Here is a 25,960-nt window from a genome sequence, read left to right on the forward strand (position 1 = left end):
ATAATCTATTGTGGATTTTGGATAGGTTTTATTTGCATTAGTTATTAGACCGTAGGAAAGCAAAAACTGATTTTTTAAACCTATACAATTTTCAAAAGCACACGATGAGTACTGTCAATCATATGCACATAACTTTCAACTATACACCACGGACAGTGTGTTAACTCACTTCACTCACTTAATCTCTCTCTTACAGACATGCACATTACACAGACATTACGCATGCACACACACAGTCACTATAAAATACAGCAACAGCACAGGCCCTCAACAGGTCGCACACACCAGAACTTTCCGAAGGCCTCAGGCAGCCACACTTTCAACTGCGTGCACACACACACACTGCTCCGCTGTCAATACCTTCAAACAACCAGTGCAACAAGCCACCCCCAATTTCTTTTGGTGCTAAAAGCAAAAGGTCTACAACAGGCTTCCCAACTTGCAGGCCTCCAGATGTTGCTGAACTACAACTCCCATCATTCCCAGACACAAACTACAGCTGGGAATGATGGGAGTTGTAGTTCAGCAACAGACTGGGAGCCCTGGTCTGCAATATCCAGAATTTTAGTGCCACCAGAATCCACACCACAAGTGCTGTGAAGCCTGGGGAAATGTGGTCTGTTTGTCCTGGTAACAACAGAACCAAAATGCATGTGGACTAGTAACCTAGAAGGCATGCCACTTCTGGGACTTCAGGCTGCAATATTATGCACTTTTTACCTGGGAGTAAGCCCCACTGAAATCAGTGAGGCTTACTTTGGTGTAAACATGTGTAGGGTTGGGCTGCCCCCAATGCCCCAAATAGAGCTTTACCCCTTTAAGGCAGCAAAATAATGCTTAGAGCTGGCTTTTTAGATTCTAGAACAGAAGGGCATTCAGATTCTCACAAACTGTAGCCTCCGCCTTGTCAACCGTGAGGGAGATGTTCTCTCTACCATGAAGAAGAAGAAGAAGTAGTAGGTACTGAATCCCACATTTCTGGCACCAAGACCTTGTTCTTGTCTTTTAAAAAGGCAACTTCCAGTCGATAAAATATATATTTACGCTTCCTTTTGGGCAGAATCAGGAAACTGGTTCCTTTAAAAAAAGATGGACACAATCCTGTCCCATATGATCCCTCCCCACAGCTTTAAGAGCTCCTAACTGCTGAAGTGGTACCAGGAGTGGGAAACTCAAATGTTATATTTGTATCCTATGGTTTCATGCGTTACCCTCCCTTCCTGAAGCTGACTGTCAGTATTTTGATGTTGAGTGTTTAAAATTATTTTAACCGCTTATTTATTTTTGTTTTTCGTTGCATTTCTTTTTGTGACCCACCTAGAGCCTTTGGAGTCAGGCGGCATATTAATTAATTAATTAATTAATTAATTAAAAATAACAACAATGATAAGGCACCCCCAGTGGGGGGGACAGAGGGGGGACAGTAGCTATTTAATTCAGCCATTCCCAAGCCATGTGTGAACTGAGAAATAAGTACATTAAATAGTTAGATGCTCCAGGGAGCCTTAAGTTGCCCACACAGAAAACAAGGTGATCCGTTGAATCTCTGCCTGAGTTGCTAATCTGGCCTTGTCTCCTTCCGATTAGGTTCCCCTGGAGGCTGGCGTTTATGCCAGGGATCCTCAACCGTTGGGTCCCCAGATGTTATTGGACTTCAACTCCCATAATCCCAGCCTCAGTGGCCTTTGGGTGGGGATTATGGGAATTGAAGTCCAATAACATCTGGGGACCCAACAGCGAGAATCCCTGGTTTATGCCATGTCTCTGTGTTGATTACACAACGACGATGTCAGTCCACCGTCCCCACTGCAGAGATGCAGCAGAACAGTTAACCAGCTCTCTGTGGAGGCTGCCTGTGCTTCTCTGCATGAATCTGAGCCCTGCCTTGCCTCCTCCCAATCAACTTTTACTGGGAATGGGGAACCATCTCTTCATAGCTGGGATGGGACTGGGATTGGACCTGTCAAAGAGCTGCAGCAGAATTACTCACCCTTAAAGGAGGCTGCCCGTTGGATCCCTGCATGAATGAGTGTTCTGGGCTGACCCGATTCGACCTCATCTCCAGCATCAGGTGTGATGGGATCACCCCATCATTCCCACTGTCTGGACACAGCAGGATTGGCCCATATTCAGGAGGCTGTATCTCTGCACCAGTCACTCTTCTAGGCTTCTGGTCAGTAAGCGCAGCCAGAACAAGGACTCACACAGAAATACAGCAGATAAGCTCCTGTAAGGACAAGTCACCACCCTGAGCCATTTTTGGAAGGGCGGTATAAAAATTGAATATTATTATTATTATTATTATTATTATTATTATTATTATTAATTCAATTTGCTACTACTATAATAAATAAATAATAATAAAGAATTAATAATAATAATAATAATAATAATAATAATAATAAACTTTTGTAGTACTGCTGCTGCTACTACAAATATTTATATACCTCTTTTCAACACAAGTTCCCTAAGCGGTTCACAAAGATATAGTTAAATCAATAAATAAAATGGCTCCCTGTCCCCAAAGGGCTCACAGTCTAAAAATAAGCGTAAGAGAGGCACCAGCAAGAGTCACTGGAGGGATGCTGTGCTGGGGGTGGATAGGGCCAGTTGCTCTCCCCCTGCTAAATAAAAGGAATCGCCACTTTAAGAAGGTGCCCCTTTGCTCAGTTAGAAGCCACATGATGGTGCATCGGGGAAATGACTAGCAAGCTAGAGGTTGCCAGTTCAAATCCCCCGCTGGTATGTTTCCCTATATTGGGCAGCAGCAATAAAGGAAGATATTGGCATACTAAAGATACTGAAAAGGCATCATCTCATACTGCGTGGGAGATGGTAATGGTAAACCCCTCCTGACAAGCACAGGACTCTGTGGGCGCCAGGAGTCGACACCGACTTGACTGCACACTTTACTTTTACCTTTTGCTCAGTTAGTGGTAAACAGATATATTTAACTAATTGATTGATTGAACAATTAAATAAATACATAAAGTAACATTAGGAACATAGGAAGCTGCCATATACTGAGTCAAGCCGTTGGTCCATCTAGCTCAGTACTGTCTACCCAGACTGGCAGCAGCTTCTCCAGGGTTGCAGGCAGGAATCTCTCTTAGCCCTATCTTGGAGATGCTGCCAGGGAGGGAACTTGGAACCTTCTGCTCTTCCCAGAGTGGCCCAATCCTCTGAGGGGAATCTCTTCCAGAGCTCCCACTTCTAGTCTCCCATTCAAATGCAAACCAGGGCAGACCCTGCTTAGCTAAGGGGACCAGTCATGCTTGCAACCACCAGACCAGCTCTCCTCTCCAGACAGTCTCTCTTTCACACGCTAAAAGTCTTCCATTGGGGGTCTCAGAGTGCGAAGGTGTCTATTTTTAATCAGAAAAGAAGGGTGAGAAGATCCCACAGCATCCCTCTGGCTGCTGCCGCCACCCAGTTCTTGGCTGTATCCGATCTCTCCATTTTCTGGACTCCACAGCATTCCTAGCTGCTGTAAATCCTCCGCCCCAACAGATGTCCCTGTGGGAAGCCGAGGGGGGGAAACCGAGCCCATGGAGAGTGTTTTTCCCCCCTTTCCCCGACAGCCCTGGGTCCTCTCGTCTGCTCGACTGCTGAAAGAGAGGAAAGAAGGGAAGGAAGGAAGGGAAGAGCGAGCGAGCGAGAGAGAGAAACCTAACTTCCAAGCAGGCGTCAACAAGGCGTCAGAAAGGAACAGAAAAGAAGAAAGATCGGTCCTGCGATGCAAGCAGAGGCAAAAAAGGTGCGTGCGTGGCTCCAAAGTTCTGGCCGCACATCAGGATCAAGTGTGGCTCCCGATCAGCTGCGTTTACACGGGGAACCAAGAAGAGGGAGGGAGCAGGGTGGGAGGAGGAGAGTCGGCGGGTGCCCTCACCCCGCCCCGGGTCCCCCCTCCAGACGACCGCAGTGTCACCTTCCGAGTTTCTTTGCTTCTCCCTTGTTTGCGCCCCACCAGGGACCCGCCCTCGACTCCTGCGCCTTTCTACGCCTCTGTTGGGACTCTCCTCCTGCTTTCTTTCCCCATCGTGGGGGTTGTAAACTGGGGGCTTGTAAACTCTCCTCCTGGCCAGGAGCCCTTTCTCTGACGCCGCGTGGCATCTCCCCAGCACTTCCACGCAGGGCGTGGGGAGGATCTGCTGCGTGGGGCAGACCCCACTTGTCGGGGAAAGGGCTGCTGTCAATCTCCCACCAAGGATCTCTGCATGCGCCTAAACGCCACGTTGTTTGCAAAGGAACATCCAGTGCCATTGGTCCTCGGGTGGCTTTTAAAACATGGGATTTGACCCAATTCATGGCCAGTTTTGTTCCCAGCCACAACAGCTCAATGTTCAGATTAAAGGCAATGGAGAGATTTGGGGGTCAGGGATCCGTTCTGGTTTACTGGGGGGCAGGCGAGGGTGACCTCTCGCTGAACCATCATTTTAAAAAGCTGGGTAGCTAATAGAGCCCCATGCTGTAAAAGTACCATATAAACAGTATGGAGCTTTGCAGAAGAGGACAGGAGCATTTTCAGACAGCAGGCTTTTACTGTGTTTACTGCGGACTCAAAGTTGTCCCCCAAAACCAGCACAAATAGTGGATTTTATCTTATTTTTTACCCCGGATATAAATCGGGTTACACTCTAATGCACAGTGAAAAACCCAAATCGTATGTGCAAATTGTTTTATTTTTATTTATTTTACTTTTTTTTAATATCCCACTCTTCCTCCAAGGAGCCCAGAAAAACTACATACTTAAGTTTCTCCTCCCAACAACCCTGTGCAGTAGGTGAGGCTGAGAGAGAAGTGACTGGCCCAGAGTCACTCAGCAAGTTGCATGGCTGAATGGGGATTTGAACTCGGGTCTCCCTGGTCCTAGTCCAGCATAGCTCACAGAGACTTTGGGGGTAAATCTGGCCAACATGTGAATGCACATCCTTCCTCCAGGAGGAGAGGCGAGCTAAAAGCCCTGTGTGAAAACGCTCCAGGTCTCTGCCCCAGGGGCCTTACAGCTTATACAGGGGAGGCAGCCAAAGAAGATGTGATGCAATTGAGATGTGTATAAACAGGAAGAATGTGTTCATTTCTAGGACTCAGTTAAGTAGCGGGTGGGGGTTGTGCCCAAGGCTGCATGGGGAAAGGTGGGTTTTGAGGAGGGATTTGAAAGGAATAAGGGAGGTAGCTTCCCATAGGCGTTCTGGGAGGAGGTTGCAGGCATAAGGGGTAGCAGGGGACAGGAGCCTTTCAGCCAGCTGTGCTTTATATCCTGCTCTTCCTCCAAGGAGCCCAGAGCGGTGTACTACATCCTTGAGTTTCTCTTTCACAACAACCCTGTGAGGTAGGTGAGGCGGAGAGAGAAGTGACTGGCCCAGAGTCACCCAGCTAGTTTCATGGCTGAATGGGGATTTGAACTCAGGTCCACCAAGGTCAGCTCAGCTCAGCTCCTGGGAGGTGGACTAAATGAGCCTTGGACCCTCAAAGTGCTGGTGTGGGGAAGTGGCTCTGGCCTGAAGATGGACTGCTTTGAACAGTCCTTCCTGTCCCTACCGCCCCCATAAGCTGAAAATCCCAGTTCCAACGACTGCCGCCAGCTGGGTCAGGCTCCGAAGCGAAAATATCTTTGAAGAACTTGCTTGGCAGCTTCTCTCTTGCTCAACAAGTTGACTCATGGAGCTGTGTCACAACACCTGCAGCAGTCAACTGATCAGGTCGGGGGGGGGGGCGCATCGCCGCATCGCCAAAAAGTTGCCCCGTGTCGGCCTCCCTCCGTCTCTCACTTCCCGTATTGTTTCTGCGCGACCGCAGCACATTTCTAGAAGCTAGGCCCATGCTTCTTCAGGAGACCCCTTGTCCTGTCTGCCCGATGGCAGGGAGGAGAGCTGTTCTGGCAGGAGCAAGCAGGAAGTGTCCACTTTTGCTGAGCAGAGTCTGCCTTGGTTTACATTTGGAGGGGAGACCGCATGTGAGGGCTGTAAGATGGGCCTCTTGAGGGATGGGGCCATCACTCGGTGGAAGAACATCTAGGTCCCGGGTTTACTGCTTGACATTTCCAGGTAAGATCAAGAGAGACGCCTTGGAGAGCTGCTGCCAGTCAGTGTAGACAATACTGAGCTAGCTGGACGAAAGGTCGGACTTAAGACAGTTTCCTATGGTAGCACTGGGGAGCCCATCATGAACTCTACTGGGCATCAGAGGAGTTTTCAGTAAGTCGGAATCCAAAAGAATAGCCCATAATAAGGGACAGCAGTGGACAGGAAAGGCGGTGGACTTATTCACGCAACCTTAAACGGGGTCGGAGGAGACTGTAAATCAGGTGTGTGCCTCCTGATTTGCAGTTGTGTGGACTCGAAAAGCAGGGTAGGTGGCAGGGAGAATCATTGGGTGGGCGGCGGGATCTAGGTAGGACAGCTTTTCATCCACCCTCGGTAAAATAGGGTTTTAAGTGACACCTTCTCTATTACAAGCCCCATTGCCGATTGAGATCATCCGAGGAGGTCCACCTGCTGTTGCCACCAGCTTTTTCTGGATCTACTCAGGAATGGGCCTTCTCCATGGCCACCCCGAGGCTTTGGAATGTGCTCCCTGCTGAAATAAGAGTCTCCCAATCTCTGACAGCTTTTTACAGGGCTCTTACTTTGCATTGATTCATCCTGGATATTAATTAAGAGTTCTAGAAGGTCTTATGGTCTTAAATTGTTTTAATGTTTGCCTTTAATCGGCGTTGTTTTACTGTACAGAGACCTGAGTTTGGGGTGGCACATAGGAACGTAGGAAGCTGCCATATACTGAGTCAGACCACTGGTCTCTCTAGCTCAGTATTGTCTTCACAGACTGGCAGCGGCTTCTCCAAGGTTGCAGGCAGGAGCCTCTCTCAGCCCTCTCTTGGAGATGCTGCCAGGGAGGGAACTTGGAACCTTCTGCTCTTCCCATAAATATGCTCAATAAATAAAACGCTGTGGGCAGAATTTGGCAGGGCGTGCCCATCCTATCCAAAGTCCTGCACCCCACATGATCACTCCCCGCTTCCTTTTTTGAGCACTCCATCTCTCCCACCCTGGCTGGTCCCTCCCGTGTTGTCTAAATTTTTTTGTCATCTGTGTGCGGAATGGATTTTGTTCTGGGCGGCAGTATCAAGGCAGGGTGTGCACACATATATTCAGAATGGAGCCTTCCTGATTCAACCTGAGTGGGATCTAAAATTAGCTGAGCGGGCATCAAAAAAAGTGTGAGCGCACACACCTTAGAGGGAACACTGGGTCCCTCCCTCCTCTCCCCCTCCCCAGCTTTAATAATTCTTTAATAACTTATTAATTGGATGAGCACTCCACTCACCCTGTTTAGGGTCATGTAAATAAACCTAGTCTGGTGACTCGGGGAAACTTTGCTCGCCAGTACAGTAGACGGAACTGCGGTTTTGCCCAGCTGTGGAAGGGGAGAAATATGGCGCCCAGTCAATCGGATGTGGAGGCAGTACGTTTAGACAGATGTGGAAGCAATCCAGACCATTTGGGGCCTAGACCTCCTGGGTTAAGCACTTTCTAGGCCTTGTTTTTAAGTTCTCTGGGCACCAAACACCTGATACCAGAGAGGGAAATCTCATTCTGTCTGACAGCACCAGGTAAATGCTTGTAGTCCAGGAATTCTTCATCTAGGCCAGGGATTCTCAACCTGGGTCCCCAGGTGTTATTGGACTTCAACTCCCATAATCCCCAACCAAAGGCCACTGAGGCTGGGGATTATGGGAGTTGAAGTCCAATAACACCTGAGGACCCAAGTTTGAGAAACCCTGATCTAGGCGATGAGATTTCTTCCGCAGAAGCGAGGTGGTGTGTGTCAGCAGGGCAGGTGGGGGAACGTGACTGTGTTTCTTCATTGGCTTCCTTCTGTGTCTTTTCCAGGAGTCTGTCTTCCGGCTGGTTTAAATTCCCAGTCGGGGCCACATTGTAGAAGAGGATCTGCCAATACCTCACCAAACCCAGTCCCGAGAGAAGAAAAAGGCAGGAGCCTGGGATGTGTGGGCGCCAGGAAAAAAGCTCGGCACTGCACGAAAAGAAGATAGGAACCGCCTCTGTGGCATTTGCATAAACTTGAGAACAAGAAGAGAGGAAATTGTGGCCCACAAGACAAATACTAACCTACTGGTCGGGAAAAGAAATAGGTCAAACAACCCATGCTAGGACCTTTTCTTTTTTTGTGCGTGTGTCTGTGGTGGGTTGTTGTTTTTTTAGGAGCTTTAAACAAATCTCTGTAGAGCAAAATCTTTGAATTTTTAATATCTTTTATATCATTTTATCAACATTTTCTCTTTTGTTTCAACTGTTGGGATTTTTTTTTTAAATCCTCCCTCTTTTCTATTACTTTTTTCTACTAAAAAGAACATTTTCTTCTCGCTCTCTCTTTTTACAAAAAGGTGATCTTGAACTATAATTATCCAACGTGCACACAGACACACACACACACACAGAGGCAGCAAAGGATTGAGTTTCCTGGTTGTTAAATAATTGAACTTGAAGTCAAAACGTAGACGAGGTGGCTGAATTGATTGCTACATGACACTCGCTAGAGCCGCCAAGTAGGAAGAGAAGAACGCTGTCATTCGAAAAAACCCTTCTCCCCCCGCCATCAAAATTTCAGCAGTGCCTAACAGGAAAATAGTCCCCGAATCAGCGAACTGAGTTTGAACAGGATCTCTTAGAATGCACTTATTGTAGCGATTAAAATAGGAAGACCGTCTGAAGGCTTGAAAACCAGAAGAGAATTTGGGACTGGATTTTGTTTAAAGTGCCGAAGTTTTCTTCCATTTGGAAAGGGATACATTTGTGTGTGTGATGATCATTGTCTATTTTTGCGGTGACGGAAGACAGTCGTTTTGAGGCGGTGGGGGGGATTACTACACTACTATTCAGCCGAGCGGAGATCGGTTTGTTCCTCCCACCCCAACAATAATCTAATTTTAAGTGGCAGAACTGGAAGCGAGTTTTAACCTCCAACTTCAGCACAAAGCTCATCTTTGGTGCTTCTTGGCAGTGACGAGAGCCAGCTCAGAGGCGTTCCGCGGTGAATGACCGGGGGCCCATCAGCGACGCCGTAGGAGGGGGTACCCCAAATGGAGCCCACCGAGCCGTTGGAAGCCAAGTGGCAGGGGGAGGATGAAACCACCAGACCCGAAATGGTCAAGGCCCCCCCGGAACAAGGAAAAGGGGACAGTGAGGCCAGGCCGGAGATGGAGATGGAAAATGTCCCCGCAGTGAATGGGCAGGAGGCGAATCCGGTGCCCGGTGGCAAGGAGCCCCCCTCTGAAAATGGGGAGGAGAATGCTTTGAAAGAAGATGAAGCCGGACAGGCGGAACACCCAGCCGCCCCAAAGCCAGAAGAGGCTGAGTCTCAAGAGCGGGAACAGACGCCGGGAGAGGAGGTCCCACTAGAGGACGCTGCCTCTCCGCCCAGCACCTCCTCCTCTAGCATTGCGGTCACTGATCCCAGCAGCAGCTGCCGGACCCCCGAGCAGGCTGCCGAGGCTGCCGAGGCAGCCCCCAAGGCTCCGTCCGCCCGCCCTGTGCCCCCCGACTTCTACTGCGTGAAGTGGATCAGCTGGAAGGGAGAGAGGACCCCCGTCATCACGCAGAGCGAGAACGGGCCCTGCCCTCTCCTGGCCATCATGAATATCCTCTTCTTGCAGTGGAAGGTAAGGGAGAGGGGTGCAGAACCTCCAGGTTCCGGAGCAGTGCGCCTCCGGACGACAGGCGCTGGGGAACGACGGGAGGAGAGGGCTGGGGTCTTTGCTTGTGGGCCTCCAGAACCGTCTGGCGGGCCGCTGTGGGAAACAGGATGCTGGACTAGGCGCATCTTTGAGCTGACCCAGCAGGGCTCTTCTTAGGAAGGGCTAACTAGTCCTGGTAGTGGAATAGAACCTCCATGTGCCAGGGCAGTATACCTCTGAATTCCAGTTGCCGGGAGACAAGCCAGGGATGAAGGCTGCTGCCTCCATGTTGTGCTTCACCCTGTGAAGTAGGTGAGGCTGAAAGAGAAGTGACTGGCCCAGAGTCACCCAGCAAGTCTCATGGCTGAATGGGGATTGGAACTCGGGTCTCCCCGGTCCTAGTCCGGCACTCTAACCACTATACCACGCTGGCTCTTATGGGCTCTTCAGGAGCATCTGCCTGGTTACTGGATGCTTGGGTCTCCCGATGTCCACTTATAGCCAGCAGGACTCTTCTTAGGTCCTTATGGAAGCTTGGACAGGAGAGACCGGAGATCAGATTATGAGCTGCCCGGTTCTGCCTCTGCCCCAGTTCACCATTTAGTTAGTTAGTTTGTTTATCGGATTTCTATGCCGCCTGATATAGAAATCTCCAAGTTAAAATATAATATAAAAACAATATAAAACAGTTCAGAATTCATAAAAACTTATAAAAACAGTCTCAATAAGTAAAAGGTAAAACAGCTATTAGAATTTAAATTTTAATTAGAATTTAAATTGAGACTGATAAAAGTCTCAGTAAGTAAGAGGTCAACAGTGAACAGCTATTAGAATTTAAATTTCAGTTAAAAGCCTGGGGAAAACAGGTACGTCTTGAGATGCTTCCTAAAAGCAAGCAGAGAAGGAGATGCTCTTATTTCAGCAGGGAGGGCGTTCCAAAGCCCTGGGTCTGGTCCCGGGTCGCAACCGTAACTGGACCTCTTCAGAAGATCTTAACAGGCGGCAGGGTTCACGACAGAGAAGGCGCTCTCTTAAGTACCGAAGCCCTTAAGGGCTTTATAGGTCATTACCAGCACCTTGTATTCCGTTCGGAAACATATCGGCAGCCAGTGCAATGCTTTCAGAATCGGTGTTCTGTGGTCCCTTCGGGTAAACCCTGAGACCAGTCTGGCTGCCTCATTCTGTACCAATTGTCATTTCTGAACGACGTATAAAGGCAGCCCCACATAGAGTGCATTACAGTAGTCAAGCCTAGAGGTTACCAGCATGTGTACCACTGTTTTAAGGCCATTTACTCCCAGAAATTGATGGATCTGCCGTATCTGTTCAAGCTGATCAAAAGCACTCCTGGGCACTGCCTCAACTTGAGAGACCAAGGAGAACATAGGAACGTAGGAAGCTGCCATGTACTGAGTCAGACCCTTGGTCCATCTAGCTCAGGATTGTCTACCCAGACTGGCAGCGGCTTCTCCAAGGTTGCAGGCAGGAATCTCTCTCAGCTCTGTCTTGGAGATGCTTCCAGGGAGGGAACTTGGGACCTTCTTCTGCTCTTCCCGGAGCGGCTCCATCCCCCTGAGGGGAAGATCTTCCAGGGCTCACACTTCTAGTCTCCCATTCAAATGCAACCAGGGTGGACCCTGCTTAGCTAATGGTCTCCCCGGCCACATAGGAACGTTGCCCATGAAGATTCAGACCCAGAGGAGAAGATCCACATTCCAGTCTTGGGATGCAATTGCATTGAAGCCTCCCGTACGACCAGACCCAACTCCTTGTCCATTTGCACAATTCCCACCCTGCCTTTTGGTCCAGGGGGGCTCCCGCGGTCGCTTCCACTGTGATGGGGTCATCCTCTCCTCCCTGATTCCCAGTCCTCTTTGTGGCTTGGTGGGCATTTTCCCTCTCACTTCCCCGAGGGGCTTGGAGGCAGCAGGATAGTTGGTTCTCCTAAACATTTCTCTCCTTCCAGGTGAAGCTGCCGCCTCAGAAAGAAGTGATCACATCGGATGAACTGATGGCTCACCTGGGTAAGCTGCAGGTCCATTTTGGCTGTCAGTCAGTCCAGTATTGCCTGCTCTGACTGGCAGCATCTCTAGTATTGCCTACTCTGACTGGCAGCATCTCTCCTGAGGCTCTGGCAGAAAAGAGTCTTTCCTGTCACTGTGTACCTGATAACACTCTAACCGGAGATGCAGAGGCCCATCTTGGGACCTTGTGTGTGCAAAGCACATGTTCTGCCACTGAGCTGTGGCCCTTCGGGACAGAGAGTAGGAATTAACATCTTCACATGTCATTCATGAATGGAACTCACTGCCACAAGATTGAGGGCATGGCCACTTGTCTAAAGGGCTTTAAAAAGGACTGGAGAAATTTCATGGAGGAGGAGAGATGACGGCCTTGTGGAGCCTCATAGGAAGGTGCCATATACCGAGTCAGACCATTGGTCTGTCTAGCTTGGTATTGTCTACCCAGACTGGCAGCAGCTTTTCCATGGCTGCAGGCAGGAGTCTCTCTCAGTCGTATCTTGGAGAGGCAGCCAGGGAGGGAACTTGGAACCTTCTGCATACAAGCAGGCAGATGCTCTTCCCAGAGTGACTAGATAAAGCTTTGGTCTGATCCTCTTATGAGTTACAACAAAGAAAGGATGAAGCTTGCATCTTGCTGTTCAGGCTTCACCCCCCCCCACACACCCCGCCCCTTCTTTCTTTCTGGCATTTTGAGTTGTTCTCCCTCCCCAAAGACTGCTTGGTGAGCCGTTGCTGCTTCTTCAAATTAAAGCTGATTGCTGAACTTTTACATAGGAAGCTGCCATATACTGAGTCAAACCCTTGGTCCAGCTAGCTCAGTATCGTCTACCCAGACTGGCAGCGGCTTCTCCGAGGTTGCAGGCAGGAGTCTCTCTCAGCCCGATCTTGGAGATGCTGCCAGGGAGGGAACTTGGAACCTAGATGCTCTTCTCAGAGCGGCTCCATCCCCTGAGGGGAATCTCTTACAGAGCTCACACTTCTAGTCTCCCTTTCGTATCCAACCAGGGCGGACCCTGCTTAGCTAAGGGGACCAGTCATGCTTGCAGCCACCAGACCATCTCTCCTCTCTAGACATTCTCTCTTTCACATTCTAAAAGTATTCCATTTGGGGTCTAAGAGTACAAAGGTGTCTTTATTTTTAATCAGAAAAGAAGTGTGAGACCATCACACAGCATCCTGCTGCCCGATATAGGTGTTTCCCATAGTCTGGGAAACATACCAGCGGGGATTCGAACTGGCAACCTCTGTCAAGTCATTTCCTGCTGCGCCATTAGGTGGCTGAAATAAACATACCCAGGCTTTTATCTGAGCGTTGTTGTTTTTGTTGCTGCTCTGTGTTTTATGGTCTTGTTCTGTCTGCTTTTTAAACTTTTAATTTGATTTGTATTTTTATATTCCAATTTAATATTTTATTGTGTAACTGTTTTATTTTTTTAATATTGTTTTGAGTGTTTTGTAAACTGCCTTGAGATTGTTTTCATGAAAGGCGGTATAGAAATCTAACAATAAAATACATCCCTCCGAATACCTTACATTGCTCACACTTCTAGTCTCCCTTTCATATGCCACCAGGGCAGACCCTGCTTAGTTTAAGGGGACAAGTTGTGCTTGCTGCCACCAGACCAGCTCTCCTCTCGAATGCACATATGCACAGTCAGGATTCAGATGTCTGCAGAGAACTGTGCACCTCTAATCCACCCCCCCCACACACACACACGTGATGAAAAAAGGTTCAAGTTAAGAAGGAGAGCTGGTCTTGTGGTCGCAAGCATGACTTGTCCCCATAGCTAAGCAGGGTCTGCCCTGGTTGCATCTGAATGGGAGACTTGATCTGTGAGCACTGCGAGATATTCCCTTCTTAGGGGATGAAGCCGCTCTGGGAAGAGCAGAAGGTCCCAAGTTCCCTCCCTGGCAGCATCTCCAAGATAGGGCTGAGGGAGATTCCTGCCTGCAACCTTGGAGAAGCCGCTGCCAGTCTGTGAAGACAATACTGAGCTAGATAGACCAAGGGTCTGACTCAGTAGATGGCAGTTTCCTATGTTCCTATGTACTCCAGCATCTATTAGGGCTGGAGAAGTTGGGGCTGCAAATGATCGGGCTGAAGTGTCCAGGCTGCACCCCTTGTGTCTTTGGTTCTCTGTAAGAGGGGCTGGGGAAGAGCTTCACCAGAGACCTGTTGCTCGCTAAAGATGGAGCCAGCGTGGTATCGTGGTTAGAGTGCTGGACTAGGACCGGGGAGACCCGAGTTCAAATCCCCATCCAGCCATGAGACTTGCTGGGTGACTCTGGGCCAGTCAGTTCTCTCTCAGCCTCATCTACTTCGCAGGGTTGTTGTGAAGAGAAACTCAAGAATGTGGTACACTGCTCTGGGCTCCTTGGAGGAAGAGCGGGATATAAATGTAATAATAATAATAATAATAATTAATAATAAAGCTGATAACACTGAACTGGACAGAGCAGGGCTCCAAGCTGGCTTAAGACAGTGTCACGTGCCCGTGTGTGTATCTTCACTGTTAGCCTGTTGTTCTCTCCCCACACACACACACACCCCAGCTGACCTTCCAGTTGCGGAGGGCTGCTACCTGCTGAGCCCTGCGGTGCCCAGTTAGAGGGGCTTGCCCCGAAGAAGCACACTGGACAGATACAAACTGCCCCGTGTGACCTGGCTCGGGCAGGATCCGGCATCTCTTGGGATGGAAGTTGGCGGGGAGGAGAGCTGGTCTGGTGGTCGCCCGGGTGAATGGTCCCCTTTGCTAAGCAGGGCCCACACGGGTTTGCAAATGGATGGGAGCACTGTAAGCCCTTAGGGCATGGCAGCTCCAGTTCGGCCCTCCCGCCGATGTTGGCCTACAACTCCCATGATCCCTATTGGCCACTGTGGCTGGGGATTATGGGAGTTGGGATCCAAAAGCAGGGGGTGCGCAAAGTTGAGCAGGCCTGCCTTAGGGGATGGGAAAAGCACCGGCATGAAGAAGGTTCCAAGTTTCCTCCCTGGCAGCAAGAGAGGGCTGAGAGAGACTCCTGCCTGCACTCTTGGAGAAGCCGCTGCCAGTCTGGGTAGACAATACTGAGCTAGATGGCCCAAGGGTCTGACTCAGTTTATGGCAGCTTCCTATGTTCCTGTGAACATCTCCAGGTATTATTCAGGACATTAAACATGATGTTGTGCCAAGTTCTGCTAACAAAGTGGGTGTGCCTCTTGTTTTTGCGTCTTCAAGGGGACTGTATCTTATCCATCAAGCCCCAAAGCCAGTCAGAAGCACTACAGCTCAACTTCCAGCAGGTAGGTCAATCTCTCTCTCTTTCTCTCATTTCCCTTTATTTCCTGCCTGCCATGTTTTGGGCTTCCCAGAGGCATTGCCAGAAGCAGGATTGAAGTCTATCAATGTCTATTAGCCCTGTTGGCTCAATGGAACCTCCATGTTCCAAAGCAGTCTACCACTGAATCTCGAAGGAAAAGTTGCTGCCTTGATGTCCTGTTTGCGGGCTTCGTGTCCGGGCCTTGTGGGAAGCGGGACGCTGGGCCAGAGAGACCCTTGGTCTTCTCCAGCAGGACGTTTCTTACGTCCTCTCTTGGTATTCCAGCCAGTGACCAATGATAAGATCCAACTCAGTTCTGGGGCGGTCGTGTGGGAAACGTAGCTCCCTGCAGCGGTCTTTTCTCCTTCAGTGCTGCTGTTCTTGTCAGGAGGGAAGGGAGGCCCCCAAGCACCCTTCCGTCTGGTGCCTATTTGCTGCCTCGGGCCTTCCTCCAAGGAGCACGCAGAGGCACGGTCTAGCAACAGCTTTTCACCCAGGATGGGTGGATGGAGCCTCCATGCTCAGTGGCAGTATATCTTTGAATATCTGTTGCTGGGGAGCAACAGCAAGGGACGGGTTTGGCTTTCAGGCTCTGCTCGTGGGCTTGAGAGACGCGCCGGTTGGCTGCTGTGGAAGACGGGATGCCTAACTCGGTAGATTCAGATTCCCAGCATGCTCTCTTTCTCTCCCCTGATGCGAACAGAATGTCAACGACGCCATGACAGTCCTGCCCAAGCTCTCCACGGGCCTGGATGTGAACGTGAGGTTTACGGGCGTCGCGGACTTTGAGTACACCCCGGAGTGCATCGTCTTTGACCTCCTCAACATCCCTCTTTATCACGGGTGGCTTGTGGACCCACAGGTGAGCTGGTCCGCCCTTCTTCCCCCCAAACCCGGTTTCACAGGAGGCAGACGAATGTAACCGTAAGTGGGCAGCATTTGGGTGCAGCAGAGGCTTCTGGGAGTCTTGTGCCTGGAGCCGTGCATCCACACGGCTGAGATCGGGCCACGAGACTCACAAACTGAGTCACCACTGGAAAAGATCTCAGTTTTTGCTGCTGCTTCTCCTCCTCCTCCTCCTCCTCCTCCTCCTCCTTCTCTTTCTCCTCCTCCTTCTTCTTCTCCTCCTCCTCCTCCTCTTCCTCCTTCTTCTCCTTCTTCTCCTTTCTTTCTCTTTTGGTTTAAAAGAGCAAGTTTCTAGCCCTCACAGAGGTAGAGAAAAGTTTGGAAAGATGTGGACAGGGGTTTTTTGGTCTCGGAAACCAGAGACACGCTAGTGAGGATGCCAAAATTATCCCTTCGAAGGCAAAGGAGGCTGACACACAATGAAAGGAATCTTTATCTATTAATTCTATTGAGTTTTAGTTTGTTACTAATCTAGCAATGGCATTTTCATATGGGGGAAATCAATGGTTCTGAAGCTAGAAGCAGATTGCTTTGTTCTTAAATGATGTGTGTCTGTTTCGTAGTGGACATCGCCCTGGAAGAGGCCTTCCCTCCTAAGATGTGAGAAAAGCGGGAATGTCTCTTCTCAGCCGGTGCTTGCTACATGCGATCGTTTTTTAAACTGTTACTGCTGCTTGTAGATGGACTTTTCTTGGTGACTGTTGTACTGAAATGGTTACTTTGTAACTGCTTATAACTTGAATGTTTATGTTGCTTTTTTTTTTTTTTTGAATGAATTGTTTGCTGTTTCTTTGTGGGAAAGCGGCATATACTAGAATCAGTCTTGAAAATATATATGTTGGTTTTAATCTGCTGCTGAATTAACCAGGAGCCTATTTTAGCCTATTTTTAGTTTTGTGCTGAGAGAGAAGTGACTGGCCCAGAGTCACGTAGCAATTCTCATGGCTGAAGGGGGATTTGAACTTGGGTCTCCCCGGTCCTAGTCCAGCACTCTAACCACTATACCACTCTGCCTCTCTATACATGATTTTCCGCCTTACATCCCACTTTGCTCTCAGAGCGACCCTGTGAATTGTGTTATGCCGAGGTAACACAATTGTGTTACGCCGAGGTAACACAGTGAGCTGAGCGGGGATTTGAACCCAGCTCTCCCTGGCTCCAAGTCGCTTAGTCTATTTATGTTCCAGTCCACCATCCAGAATTTCTTTCTCTTATCCCAGATATCAGAAATGGCCCAGGCTGTTGGCAAACTGAGTTACAACCAGCTGGTGGAGAAAATCATCACTTGCAAGCACTCCAGCGATCCCAACTTAGTGACGGAAGGTAACTTTGTCAGGCTGGACTTTGCTGCCATGATCCAGGGAGGTAGTGAGGGTTGTTAACTTAACCCAAATGCCTTTCCACATAGTGAGTTTCACTCGCCCTTTCTGCCAACTCCTCTTGTTCTCTGCCTTTGGACACTTGTCCTTGCATAATTCGGCAAGAAACTCACAGGTCTGAGCTGCGTCTGATTGGCTGACCCAGCCTCCTCCATGAATGCAGCCGAATCTTAAACAAATAAAAAGAGTGAGTTGCCTGTGTCAGCACCTGTTGGTTATTCTCATCACAACTGCAACATCACCCATGGGGAGAAGAGCTGAGCTTGCAGCAGCGAGCATGAATTGGCTCCTTTGCTAAGCAGGATCCACCCTGGTTTGCATTTGAATGGGAGACTACATGTGTGAGCACCGTTAGATCTTCCCCTCAAGGGATGGAGCTGCTCTGGGAAGAGCATCTAGGCTCCAAGTTCCTTCCCTGGCAGCCTCTCCAAGTTCGGGCTGAGAGAGATTCCTGCCTGCAACCTTGGAGAAGCCGCTGCCAGTCTGTGAAGACAATACTGAGCTAGATAGACCAATGGTCGGACTCAGTATATGGCGGGTTCCTATGTTCCTCTGGGAATCGAAACTCCCACTCGTCCAGATTTATCATCTGCTGGATTGGAGATCTGTTCCCTACCCTTACACTTGGTTCCTTGCAGTAGATTCTCTTTCTTCTCTCCACCCCAGGCCTGATAGCAGAGCAGTTTCTGGAGTCCACAGCTTCCCAGCTCAGCTACCACGGCTTGTGCGAGCTCACGGCCACTGTCAAAGAAGGCGAGCTGAGCGTCTTCTTCAGGAACAACCACTTCAGCACGATGATAAAGCATAAGGTAGGTGTTTCGCAGGGTTTCTAAGCTGTGCGGGTGGGGCATAGGGATTGCATAGAAGGAAAAGTCATAGAGTGGGTTTCATCATGCTCCTTGACCTTCCAGTCCTTCTAGGAACAGAGGAACCAACAAGTAAGGCCAGGCACATCATGCGATGCTATAGAAAAGTGGCCTACGGTGTCACTGGATCTAGAAATAAGATTCCTAACCATCTTAGCTTTTGTTTGCTTCAATCAAGTTCCTAGCTCTCATGTTTGAAAGATTTGCTCAGATTCCTAACAATCTCAGCTTGCTTTCTTTAACAGAAAAACGGGTTTCTGGTTCTAAGGAAGGTGCAATGTTCGGGGGAAGTTTTTGGTTTCAGAAGAGACACTAAATAAGATTTCCAGTACTGGGGGACAGGGAAAACTAATTCCAAGAAGTTACAAATACTAGTTCCAATTACTTTTACTAAAATGTCGTAACTAGTAGTTCAGACTACTTTTTAGGTAGTTAAACTATTTTCAAAGTACTCATCACAGTCCATGGGTCACACTCTCCTACAGCTAAAATACAGATTTTATTTTTAAAAACTCCATATTTGATGTCCAAGGCACCTTACAACCAACTTGGCCCAGGCTGTGATCCAAGCTAGTTGTAATTATTTTCTCTGCTTTGTTAATTGATTTTTACATTATTTTGACTTTCATTCTGCATTTGGGTTGTGTGTTTTAATCTATTCATTGTCGCTGTGTACCTTAACAGGGCAAGAGAGCTGGTCTTGTGGCAGCATGCATGGCTTGTCCCCTTTGCTAAGCAGGGTCCTGCCTGGTTTGCATTTGAATGGGAGACTATCTGTGAGATATTGGAAGATATTATGGGACTGCTCTGGGAAGAACACCTGCCTGCTTGCATGCAGAAGGTTCCCAGTTCCTTCCCTGGCAGCATCTCCCAGATAGGGCTGAGAGAGATTCCTGCCTGCAACCTTGGAGAAGCCGCTGCCAGTCTGGGTGGACAATACTGAGCTAGATGGACCAAGGGTCTGACTCAGTATATGGCAGCTTCCTATGTTCCTAACATTTCAGTAAATTGCCTAAACAGTAGCTTAGCGTTTTGTTTTATTTATGTATTTATTTATTCGATTTCTATACCGCCCTTCTAAAAATGGCTCAGGACAGTTTACACACAGAGAAATAACAAATAAATAAACAAATAAATAAGATGGACCCCTGTCCCCAAAGGGCTCACATTCTTAAAAAAAACACAAGATAGAGACCAGCAACAGTCACTAGAGGTCCTGTGCTGGGGGGTGGATAGGGCCAGTTACTCCCCCCCCCCGCTAAATTAAGAGAATCACCACGTTAAAAGGTGCCTCTTTGCAAAAGTTAGCAGGGGTTTTAAAAGATCGATAAAATAGGTGTTGATCTTTTAAAAGATCAATAAAAGAAATCCGTATCGGAACGAGTCGGGGGCTGCCGGGCCCTGCCTCACCAAGCTCTTGCTGTCTTCTCCACCCCACCAGAGCCACTTGTACCTCCTGGTCACAGACCAAGGCTTCCTGCAAGAGGAGCAGGTGGCTTGGGAGAGCCTTCACAGTGTGGACGGGGACAGCTGCTTCTGCGACGCGGAGTTCCACCTCAGCCACGCCCTGGGCAAGGAGGCGGCGGCGGCCAGCGACACCCCACAGGAGCAGCACCTGAACCAGAGGCAGGTGGACCAGGTAAAGGCGTCCTAACCCTCGTCCTGGCAGGCGGTGGGGAGGCAGGACTTCTGGGGGCCGCGGGCAGAGCACAGGGGTTGTAGGCACGGAGCGCTCTTGCCCACCAAAGCTGCCGCAGGCCGCCGTTCTGAGCCTCTGCCTTGAGTCGAACAGGTTTGAGTGGGTGTGTATACGCATAAGTGCAGCATGTGAGGAGGGCTGGTGGTAGCCAGCAGGACTGGTCCCCTTAGCTAAGCAGGGTTTGCCCTGGTTGCATATGAATGGGAGACTAGAAGTGTCAGCACTGTGAGATCTCCCCCCCCCCCGCCCTTAGGGGATGGAGCCGCTCTGGGAAGAGCAGAAGGTTAGGGTTAGGGTTAGGGTTCCCTCCCTGGCAGCGTCTCCAAGATAGGGCTGAGAGAGGCCCCTGCCTGCAAGCTTGGAGAAGCCGCTGCCAGTCTGTGTAGAGACAATACTGAGCTAGCTGGACCAAAGGTCTGACTCAGTATATGGCAGCTTCCTATGTACTGTTAAAGAAGGTGGGTATGTTTAGCCTGGAGGAGCTAAATATACCCAGTTCCTAATTGTCCCCTTTGCTAAGCAGGGTCCAACCCTGGTTTGCATGAATGGACTACATGTGTGAGTACCGTAAGAAATTCCCCTCAGGAGATGGGGCAGCTCTGGGAAGAGCAGAAGAAGGTTCCAAGTTCCCTCCCCGGCAGCATCTCCAAGAAAGGGCTGAGAGAGACCCCTGCCTGCAAGCTTGGAGAAGCCGCTGCCAGTCTGTGAAGACAATACTGAGCGAGATGGACCAATGGTCTGACTCAGTATACGGCAGCTTCCTCGGTTCACATGCTCCTGGCTGCCACCGGAAACCCTCGCCCTCTGGCCAACCCCACAGGCTCCGACGTCCGGAGATGTCTCTTGAACTGGCCCTGAGCCCATCTGTGGTGCTGCACCAGGGCTCTAGAAAGCACGTGTGCCTGCGCAAGTCAATGCCATGCGCACACGCATCCCTGGCTGCTCCTGGAAGCACCCCCCCCCCGGGCTGATCAAGGTGCTCTGGAAAGGGAACAGGGAGCCCAACAGTTGCATGCCGGCTATGCAGGCTCCGGTCCTCCTGTGCACTTCTGAGGCCGGGCGCCAAATGCCGCCCCCCCCCCTTTAAAAGCAAAGGGTAAGAGGGCATCTTAGTCCCTCCATGGCATTCCAGGAATCTGCTGCCCGAGTGGGACCGCCTCGCCTTGCCTCATTGAAGGGCTGCCCCATGGCCTCTGCTATAGGGCAGACCCCCAATGCATTTATAACTAATGTCTTGGCTTCCGCTGTAAATCCCCACCACCACTAGCTGTGGGGAGGGCCGCTGGCTGTGAAACGGCTGGTAATGGGGGTCGCCATTGCAGAAGCGGCAGGCATTTGCCAAACCAGACCTGGAGAAGACTTAACTGGCGAGCAGTGTTTCCTGTAACAAAGATGCCCAGACGACTACCACTCCCAGCATCCCTAGCGGCAGTGGCCTTTGGCAGGGGGTGATGGGAGTTGGAGTTGTCGCCCTCTGGAAATCCCTGCCACGGGGAGCACTGCTGGTGAGCACAGGCCTGCTCAACGTAGACCGTCCCCTCCAGCTGTTTTTGGACTACAACTCCCATCATCCTCAGCCACAGCGGCCCATACAAAGGGATTATGGGAGTTGTAGGCCAACGTCTGCAAGAGGGCCGAGGTTGAGCGGCCCTGCCCCTGACACACAGGGAGGCGACGTGTCTCTCTCCAGATGTTGATGAACTCCAACTCCCATCACCACCCCCCCGCCACAATCTCCTACAGCTGGGGATGATAGCCGTTGTAGCTGAGTGGCATTGGGACCGCCACATGTTGCCTCTCTCCAGCCCAGCAGATAAGTTCCCAGGAAAGACGGGTGACCCTTCAGCAGACACCCAGCAGGCCCCGAGGAGAGGAGAGGAGAGCTGGTCTGGTGGTAGCCAGCATGACTTGTCCCCTTAGCTAAGCAGGGTCCGCCCTGGTTGCATATGAAAGGGAGACTTGATGTGTGAGCACTGCAAGAGATTCCCCTCAGGGGATGGAACCAATCTGGGAAGAGGAACTAGGCTCCAAGTTCCTTCCCTGGCAGCATCTCCAACGAGACAGGGCTGGGAGAGAGGCTCCTGCCTGCAACCTTGGAGAAGCCGCTGCCAGTCTGGGTAGACAATACTGAGCTAGGTGGACCAAGGGTCTGACTCAGTATATAGCAGCTTCCTGTGTTTCCTGCTTCCTGTTTCCTGACTTCGGGCCTGCTGAGTTCTCAGGCCTCCCCACCCTGGGGGGCTGGCAGGAATGGAGAAGGGCAGGGCAATGGGGTCTGGCAGCATGCCAGAAGCCTGTGTGTGTGTGTGTCTGCTGGCCTGGCCAGCCCTGATCTCTGCTGTCTGTCCGTCCTTCCTTCCTTCCCCTCCCAGGACTACATGATCGCCTTGTCCTTGCAACAGCAGCAAGGGGGCCCCGCCCTGAGCGACCTTGAGCTGGCGCAGCAGCTGCAGCAGGAGGAGTACCAGCAGCAGCAGCCGCCCCCCGCCGCTGCCTCCCCAGCACAGGTACCCTTCTCGGCCTGCCAGCAGGGCCGGTGCTACCGTTAGGCCCACGAGGCGGCCGCCTAGGGCGCCGACCCCCCGAGAGGGCGCCGAGTGTCGAGTGTCAAAAAACCAGAATGATGAGTAGAAATATGAGGAAAAAACCACTGAAATTTTTTGAGGGTGTGTGGGGTGTGTGCAAGTATTTAGCTTTGCCTAGGGCGCAAAGCAGTCTGGCACCGGCCCTGCCTGCAAGGACCCGCCACTGGGGCCCAGAATCCCTGGGGTTGCTCCTGGGAAGGAGAGGGGAGGAGAGGGAAGGAGAGGAGAGGAGAGGAGAGGGAAGGAGAGGAGAGGAGAGGATTTCCCCTTCCCCCTGCATGGACTGCACTCTTCCCCTGGGTGTGGGCCCCGTGGGAAGATGCAGGGGGCATCGTTGGGGAGAAGGGGCTCGCATGTTCACCCCTCTCTCCAGCGGCCCCTCTCGGAGTGAGGGAGAGGATGAAGGCAATAGAGAGGGGAGGAGCTGGGGGGCCCCCTCAGGAGCTGGAGAGCCCGGGTTCTTGGAAGCCGTTCGCTCCGTTAGAGCGACACCCCTGGGAAGGTGCTGGCAGAAGCGGTGGTTGGAACCCCGAACCCAGTGCTTGTGGGCCAGCGTGGGAAGGAACCCTGGAGGGGTTGACGGCTGGGATAGACAGTCCAGGTCTGGGGGATGTGGTCCGTAGGTCAATGGCCCAGCATCTGCTTTGTATGTAGAAGGTTCCAGGTTCCATCCAGCTCGGCCTGAGAGAGACTCCTGGCTGGAACCTGGAGAGAGCTGCTGCCAGTCAGGGTTGACAGTACTGAGCTAGATGGAGCATGGGTCTGACTCGGTATATGGCAGCTTCCTATGTTCCTAAGTTTGGGGGATGGGCCCATCGCTCAGTGGGTTCAATCCCTGGCCTTCAGACAGGGCTGGGAAAAGGACGCCTGCCTGGACCTTGGAGAGCTGCTGCCAGTCAGCGCTGACAATACTGAGCTGGATAGACCAAGGGTCTGACTTGGTATAAAGCAGCTTCCTAGGTCCCTCAAGCCCTTCTTCATGCAATTAATGTCTGGGATTTGCCGCCACAAGCTTCCTTGAAGGCCCCTGGCTCGGGTGGAGGGGAAAGGAGATTAGACAGACAAAGAGAGGAGAAGAGGTCTCTCAATGGCTATGAAGCCACGAATGCTCAATGGAGCCTCCAGATCCCTGAGCAGTGTACCTTGGAGTACAAGAGATGGAGCTGGCCTACAGGCTGTTGCCTCCTTGCCTTGCTGGTGGGCTTCCCCGAGGCCTCTCATGGGATGCTGTAAGAAGCAGGATGCTGGGTTGAGATGGAGCTGTAGCCGATCCTGTCTAGGGTCCTTAGATTTAGCTGTGTGGCTTTTTTCATCACACAATTGCATTGGAGTTCTGCAGAAGGAAATAAGTTCTTTGGTTGGTTGGTTGGTTTCCGGGCCCCTCTCTCCTGCGTTTCTACCCCTGAGTTTGGAGATCAACCAACAGCAGCCATCTGCTTTCATCTCTCTGACCATTCCCCCCTCCTCCCCGCCTTCTGTCTCTTTCCATCCACTTAGGGGAGAGGCCAGCCATCACCCCGTCCAGCTGGGGAGCGCAGACCACGGCAGAAGCAGGATTCGGATTGCGTCCTGCTGTGAAGGGGGCCCCTGGCCATCCGGAGCACCCTCCTTGGAAGCTCCGGGACTTGCCGCCGAGAAGACCCATGCCGTGTATGCGTTGAAAGACTGCTATTGGAAGTCGGAACCAAAATGTTGTGTTTTTTTTTAAAGAAAGGAAAAAAGAGAGAGAGAGAGAGCTAAACTTAGGAAAACAAGCGTGCATCCTCCTGTGTGTTTGATTCCGACACACACACCCCAAGTGCATTGTAATTCTCAGTAATTAGGGCGTTGCTGGGGGCCGAGTGGGGAATATCCAGCCATCCAGGGGCAGCCCAACCATAGAGGCAACCTAGTCAGCTGCCCAGAGTGTCTGGATTCCAGGGAGGCTTCCACTCTCAACTCTGACAACCTAGTGGGAAGAGAGAGAGTCCCCAGAAACTCCTGAACCGCTCGTGGGCGGGACATCCCCAGGGACACGAATCGAATCGGAGCCTTCGGGCCTCAAGTAGCTGATTGGAGCATTGACATCGTTGCAAAGAGGAGGCAGTTAAGCCGTGAACAATGGCTCGCTTCTCATGGAGGGAGGGGAATAAGAAATAGTATCTTGGCCAATTAATTAGCAACTTGGACTATTAACACAGCTCAGAATAAAATACACTCAAGGGGAGGATTTAATTTGCCCAGAGCAGAAGATAGAAAAGAAACAAACCCCAGACTCTAGGCACCTCTAAAATCATGAGGAGGCGGAGTCTTCCCAAAACTCTGCACATGGGCAGAGGTGTTCTTCTCCTCTCCAGGGGGTTGGGGGTAGGGAACAGCCCCAACTGATCCACAAAAAAGAAGATTTGGGGGCTGTTCGTCATAACATAAGCTTCTGAAAAATATTCCAGGACTGAGTAAGCACACTGTTTGTTTGGTAATGGAGCACGTGGAGTGTAGTCATGCTGGACTACTGACACAAGGTTTAGCAGAGGTGAGGAAGAAGCACCAAAAGCTTTAAAAGCTTCTTAGAAGGTAAATTAAACTTTAAAAAGAAAAGAAATAAATGGACTATGTTCTCAAAATGCTGCCAAGGAAAAGGAGGCGACAGTACTCGGTTTTGGGCTGTCACTCAATTAATGGAATTAATCATATGTGTCAATTTGATTAACCACATGTGTCTGGTCAATCTACATAAATTTGCATATGAATAAAATACTTCTGAAATAAAAAGCTTGTGTTCTTTGTTTTCAGCGGAGGAGGCACTCCTGTCAGAGCGAGCACCATCGTAGGAGAGGCATTTCCGCACACTTGACAAAGTGGAGCGGATGCCTCTTCTGAGATCATATTCAGAGAGGCAGACTCCCATGCGTGAAAGAGAAAATGGAATGCCTCTTCTAAAATGATGCCTGCCACTCACAGTTCTTTGTATTAAAAGCAGATTATTAATTTGTGTTAAAAACAAGTCTTTTTTTTTTTTTTTTAAGAAATCTGCTACCCCATTAGCTCTGGGAACAGCATCTGAGGTTCCCAGTTCCCTCCCTGGCAGCATCTCCAAGACAGGGCTGAGAGAGACTCCTGCCTGCTACCTTGGAGAAGCCGCTGCCAGCCTGGGTAGACAATACTGAGCTAGATAGACCAATGGTCTGTCTCAGTATATGGCAGCTTCCTATGTTCTTGTGCCCTCAGTAACATTGCCCATGATAAACTCTTATTGGCGATGGGGTGTCATGACATCATAATGTTGTCTATGTTATGATTGATTTCTGATTGGCTGGAATCACTCAAGGAAAGAGAAAGCTGGAGGGGAAAATGGTTTAATCTTCTGTACTTGCATTAAATATTTGTGCTGAGTCAATGGCAAGGGAAGGAGGCACTTTTGGGGCTACGGCAATGCCAAAAGGTGGGGAGCACCCCCTTGCTGAGGGGAGGCCGTCTTAAGTACATTTGCCTTCATTGATTTCATCTACCCAAGTCAGACGGAATACG

General features: G+C 50.4%; 1 protein-coding gene across 2 annotated transcripts; it reads left to right on the forward strand.

Annotated features, from left to right (window-relative positions):
- Window positions 1–876: 876 nt before the first annotated feature.
- Window positions 877–25,204, forward strand: MINDY1 (MINDY lysine 48 deubiquitinase 1). 2 transcript variants are annotated; one of them, XM_053278505.1, is made up of 11 exons: window positions 877–960; window positions 3,582–3,757; window positions 7,893–9,679; window positions 11,661–11,718; window positions 14,937–15,001; window positions 15,722–15,880; window positions 17,145–17,247; window positions 17,970–18,112; window positions 19,611–19,808; window positions 22,241–22,375; window positions 23,951–25,204. In XM_053278505.1, the coding sequence occupies exons 3-11, from the start codon at window positions 9,101–9,103 to the stop codon at window positions 24,029–24,031; spliced, it is 1,521 nt and encodes a 506-aa protein (XP_053134480.1). In that variant the 5' UTR covers window positions 877–960; window positions 3,582–3,757; window positions 7,893–9,100; the 3' UTR covers window positions 24,032–25,204. The 2 variants fall into 2 exon arrangements, with proteins under 2 accessions (XP_053134480.1, XP_053134481.1); XM_053278506.1 differs by lacking the exon at window positions 3,582–3,757.
- The last annotated feature ends 756 nt before the right edge of the window (window positions 25,205–25,960 follow it).

Source organism: Hemicordylus capensis, chromosome 14, assembly GCF_027244095.1.
Source record: "Hemicordylus capensis ecotype Gifberg chromosome 14, rHemCap1.1.pri, whole genome shotgun sequence".
NCBI lineage: Eukaryota > Metazoa > Chordata > Lepidosauria > Squamata > Cordylidae > Hemicordylus > Hemicordylus capensis.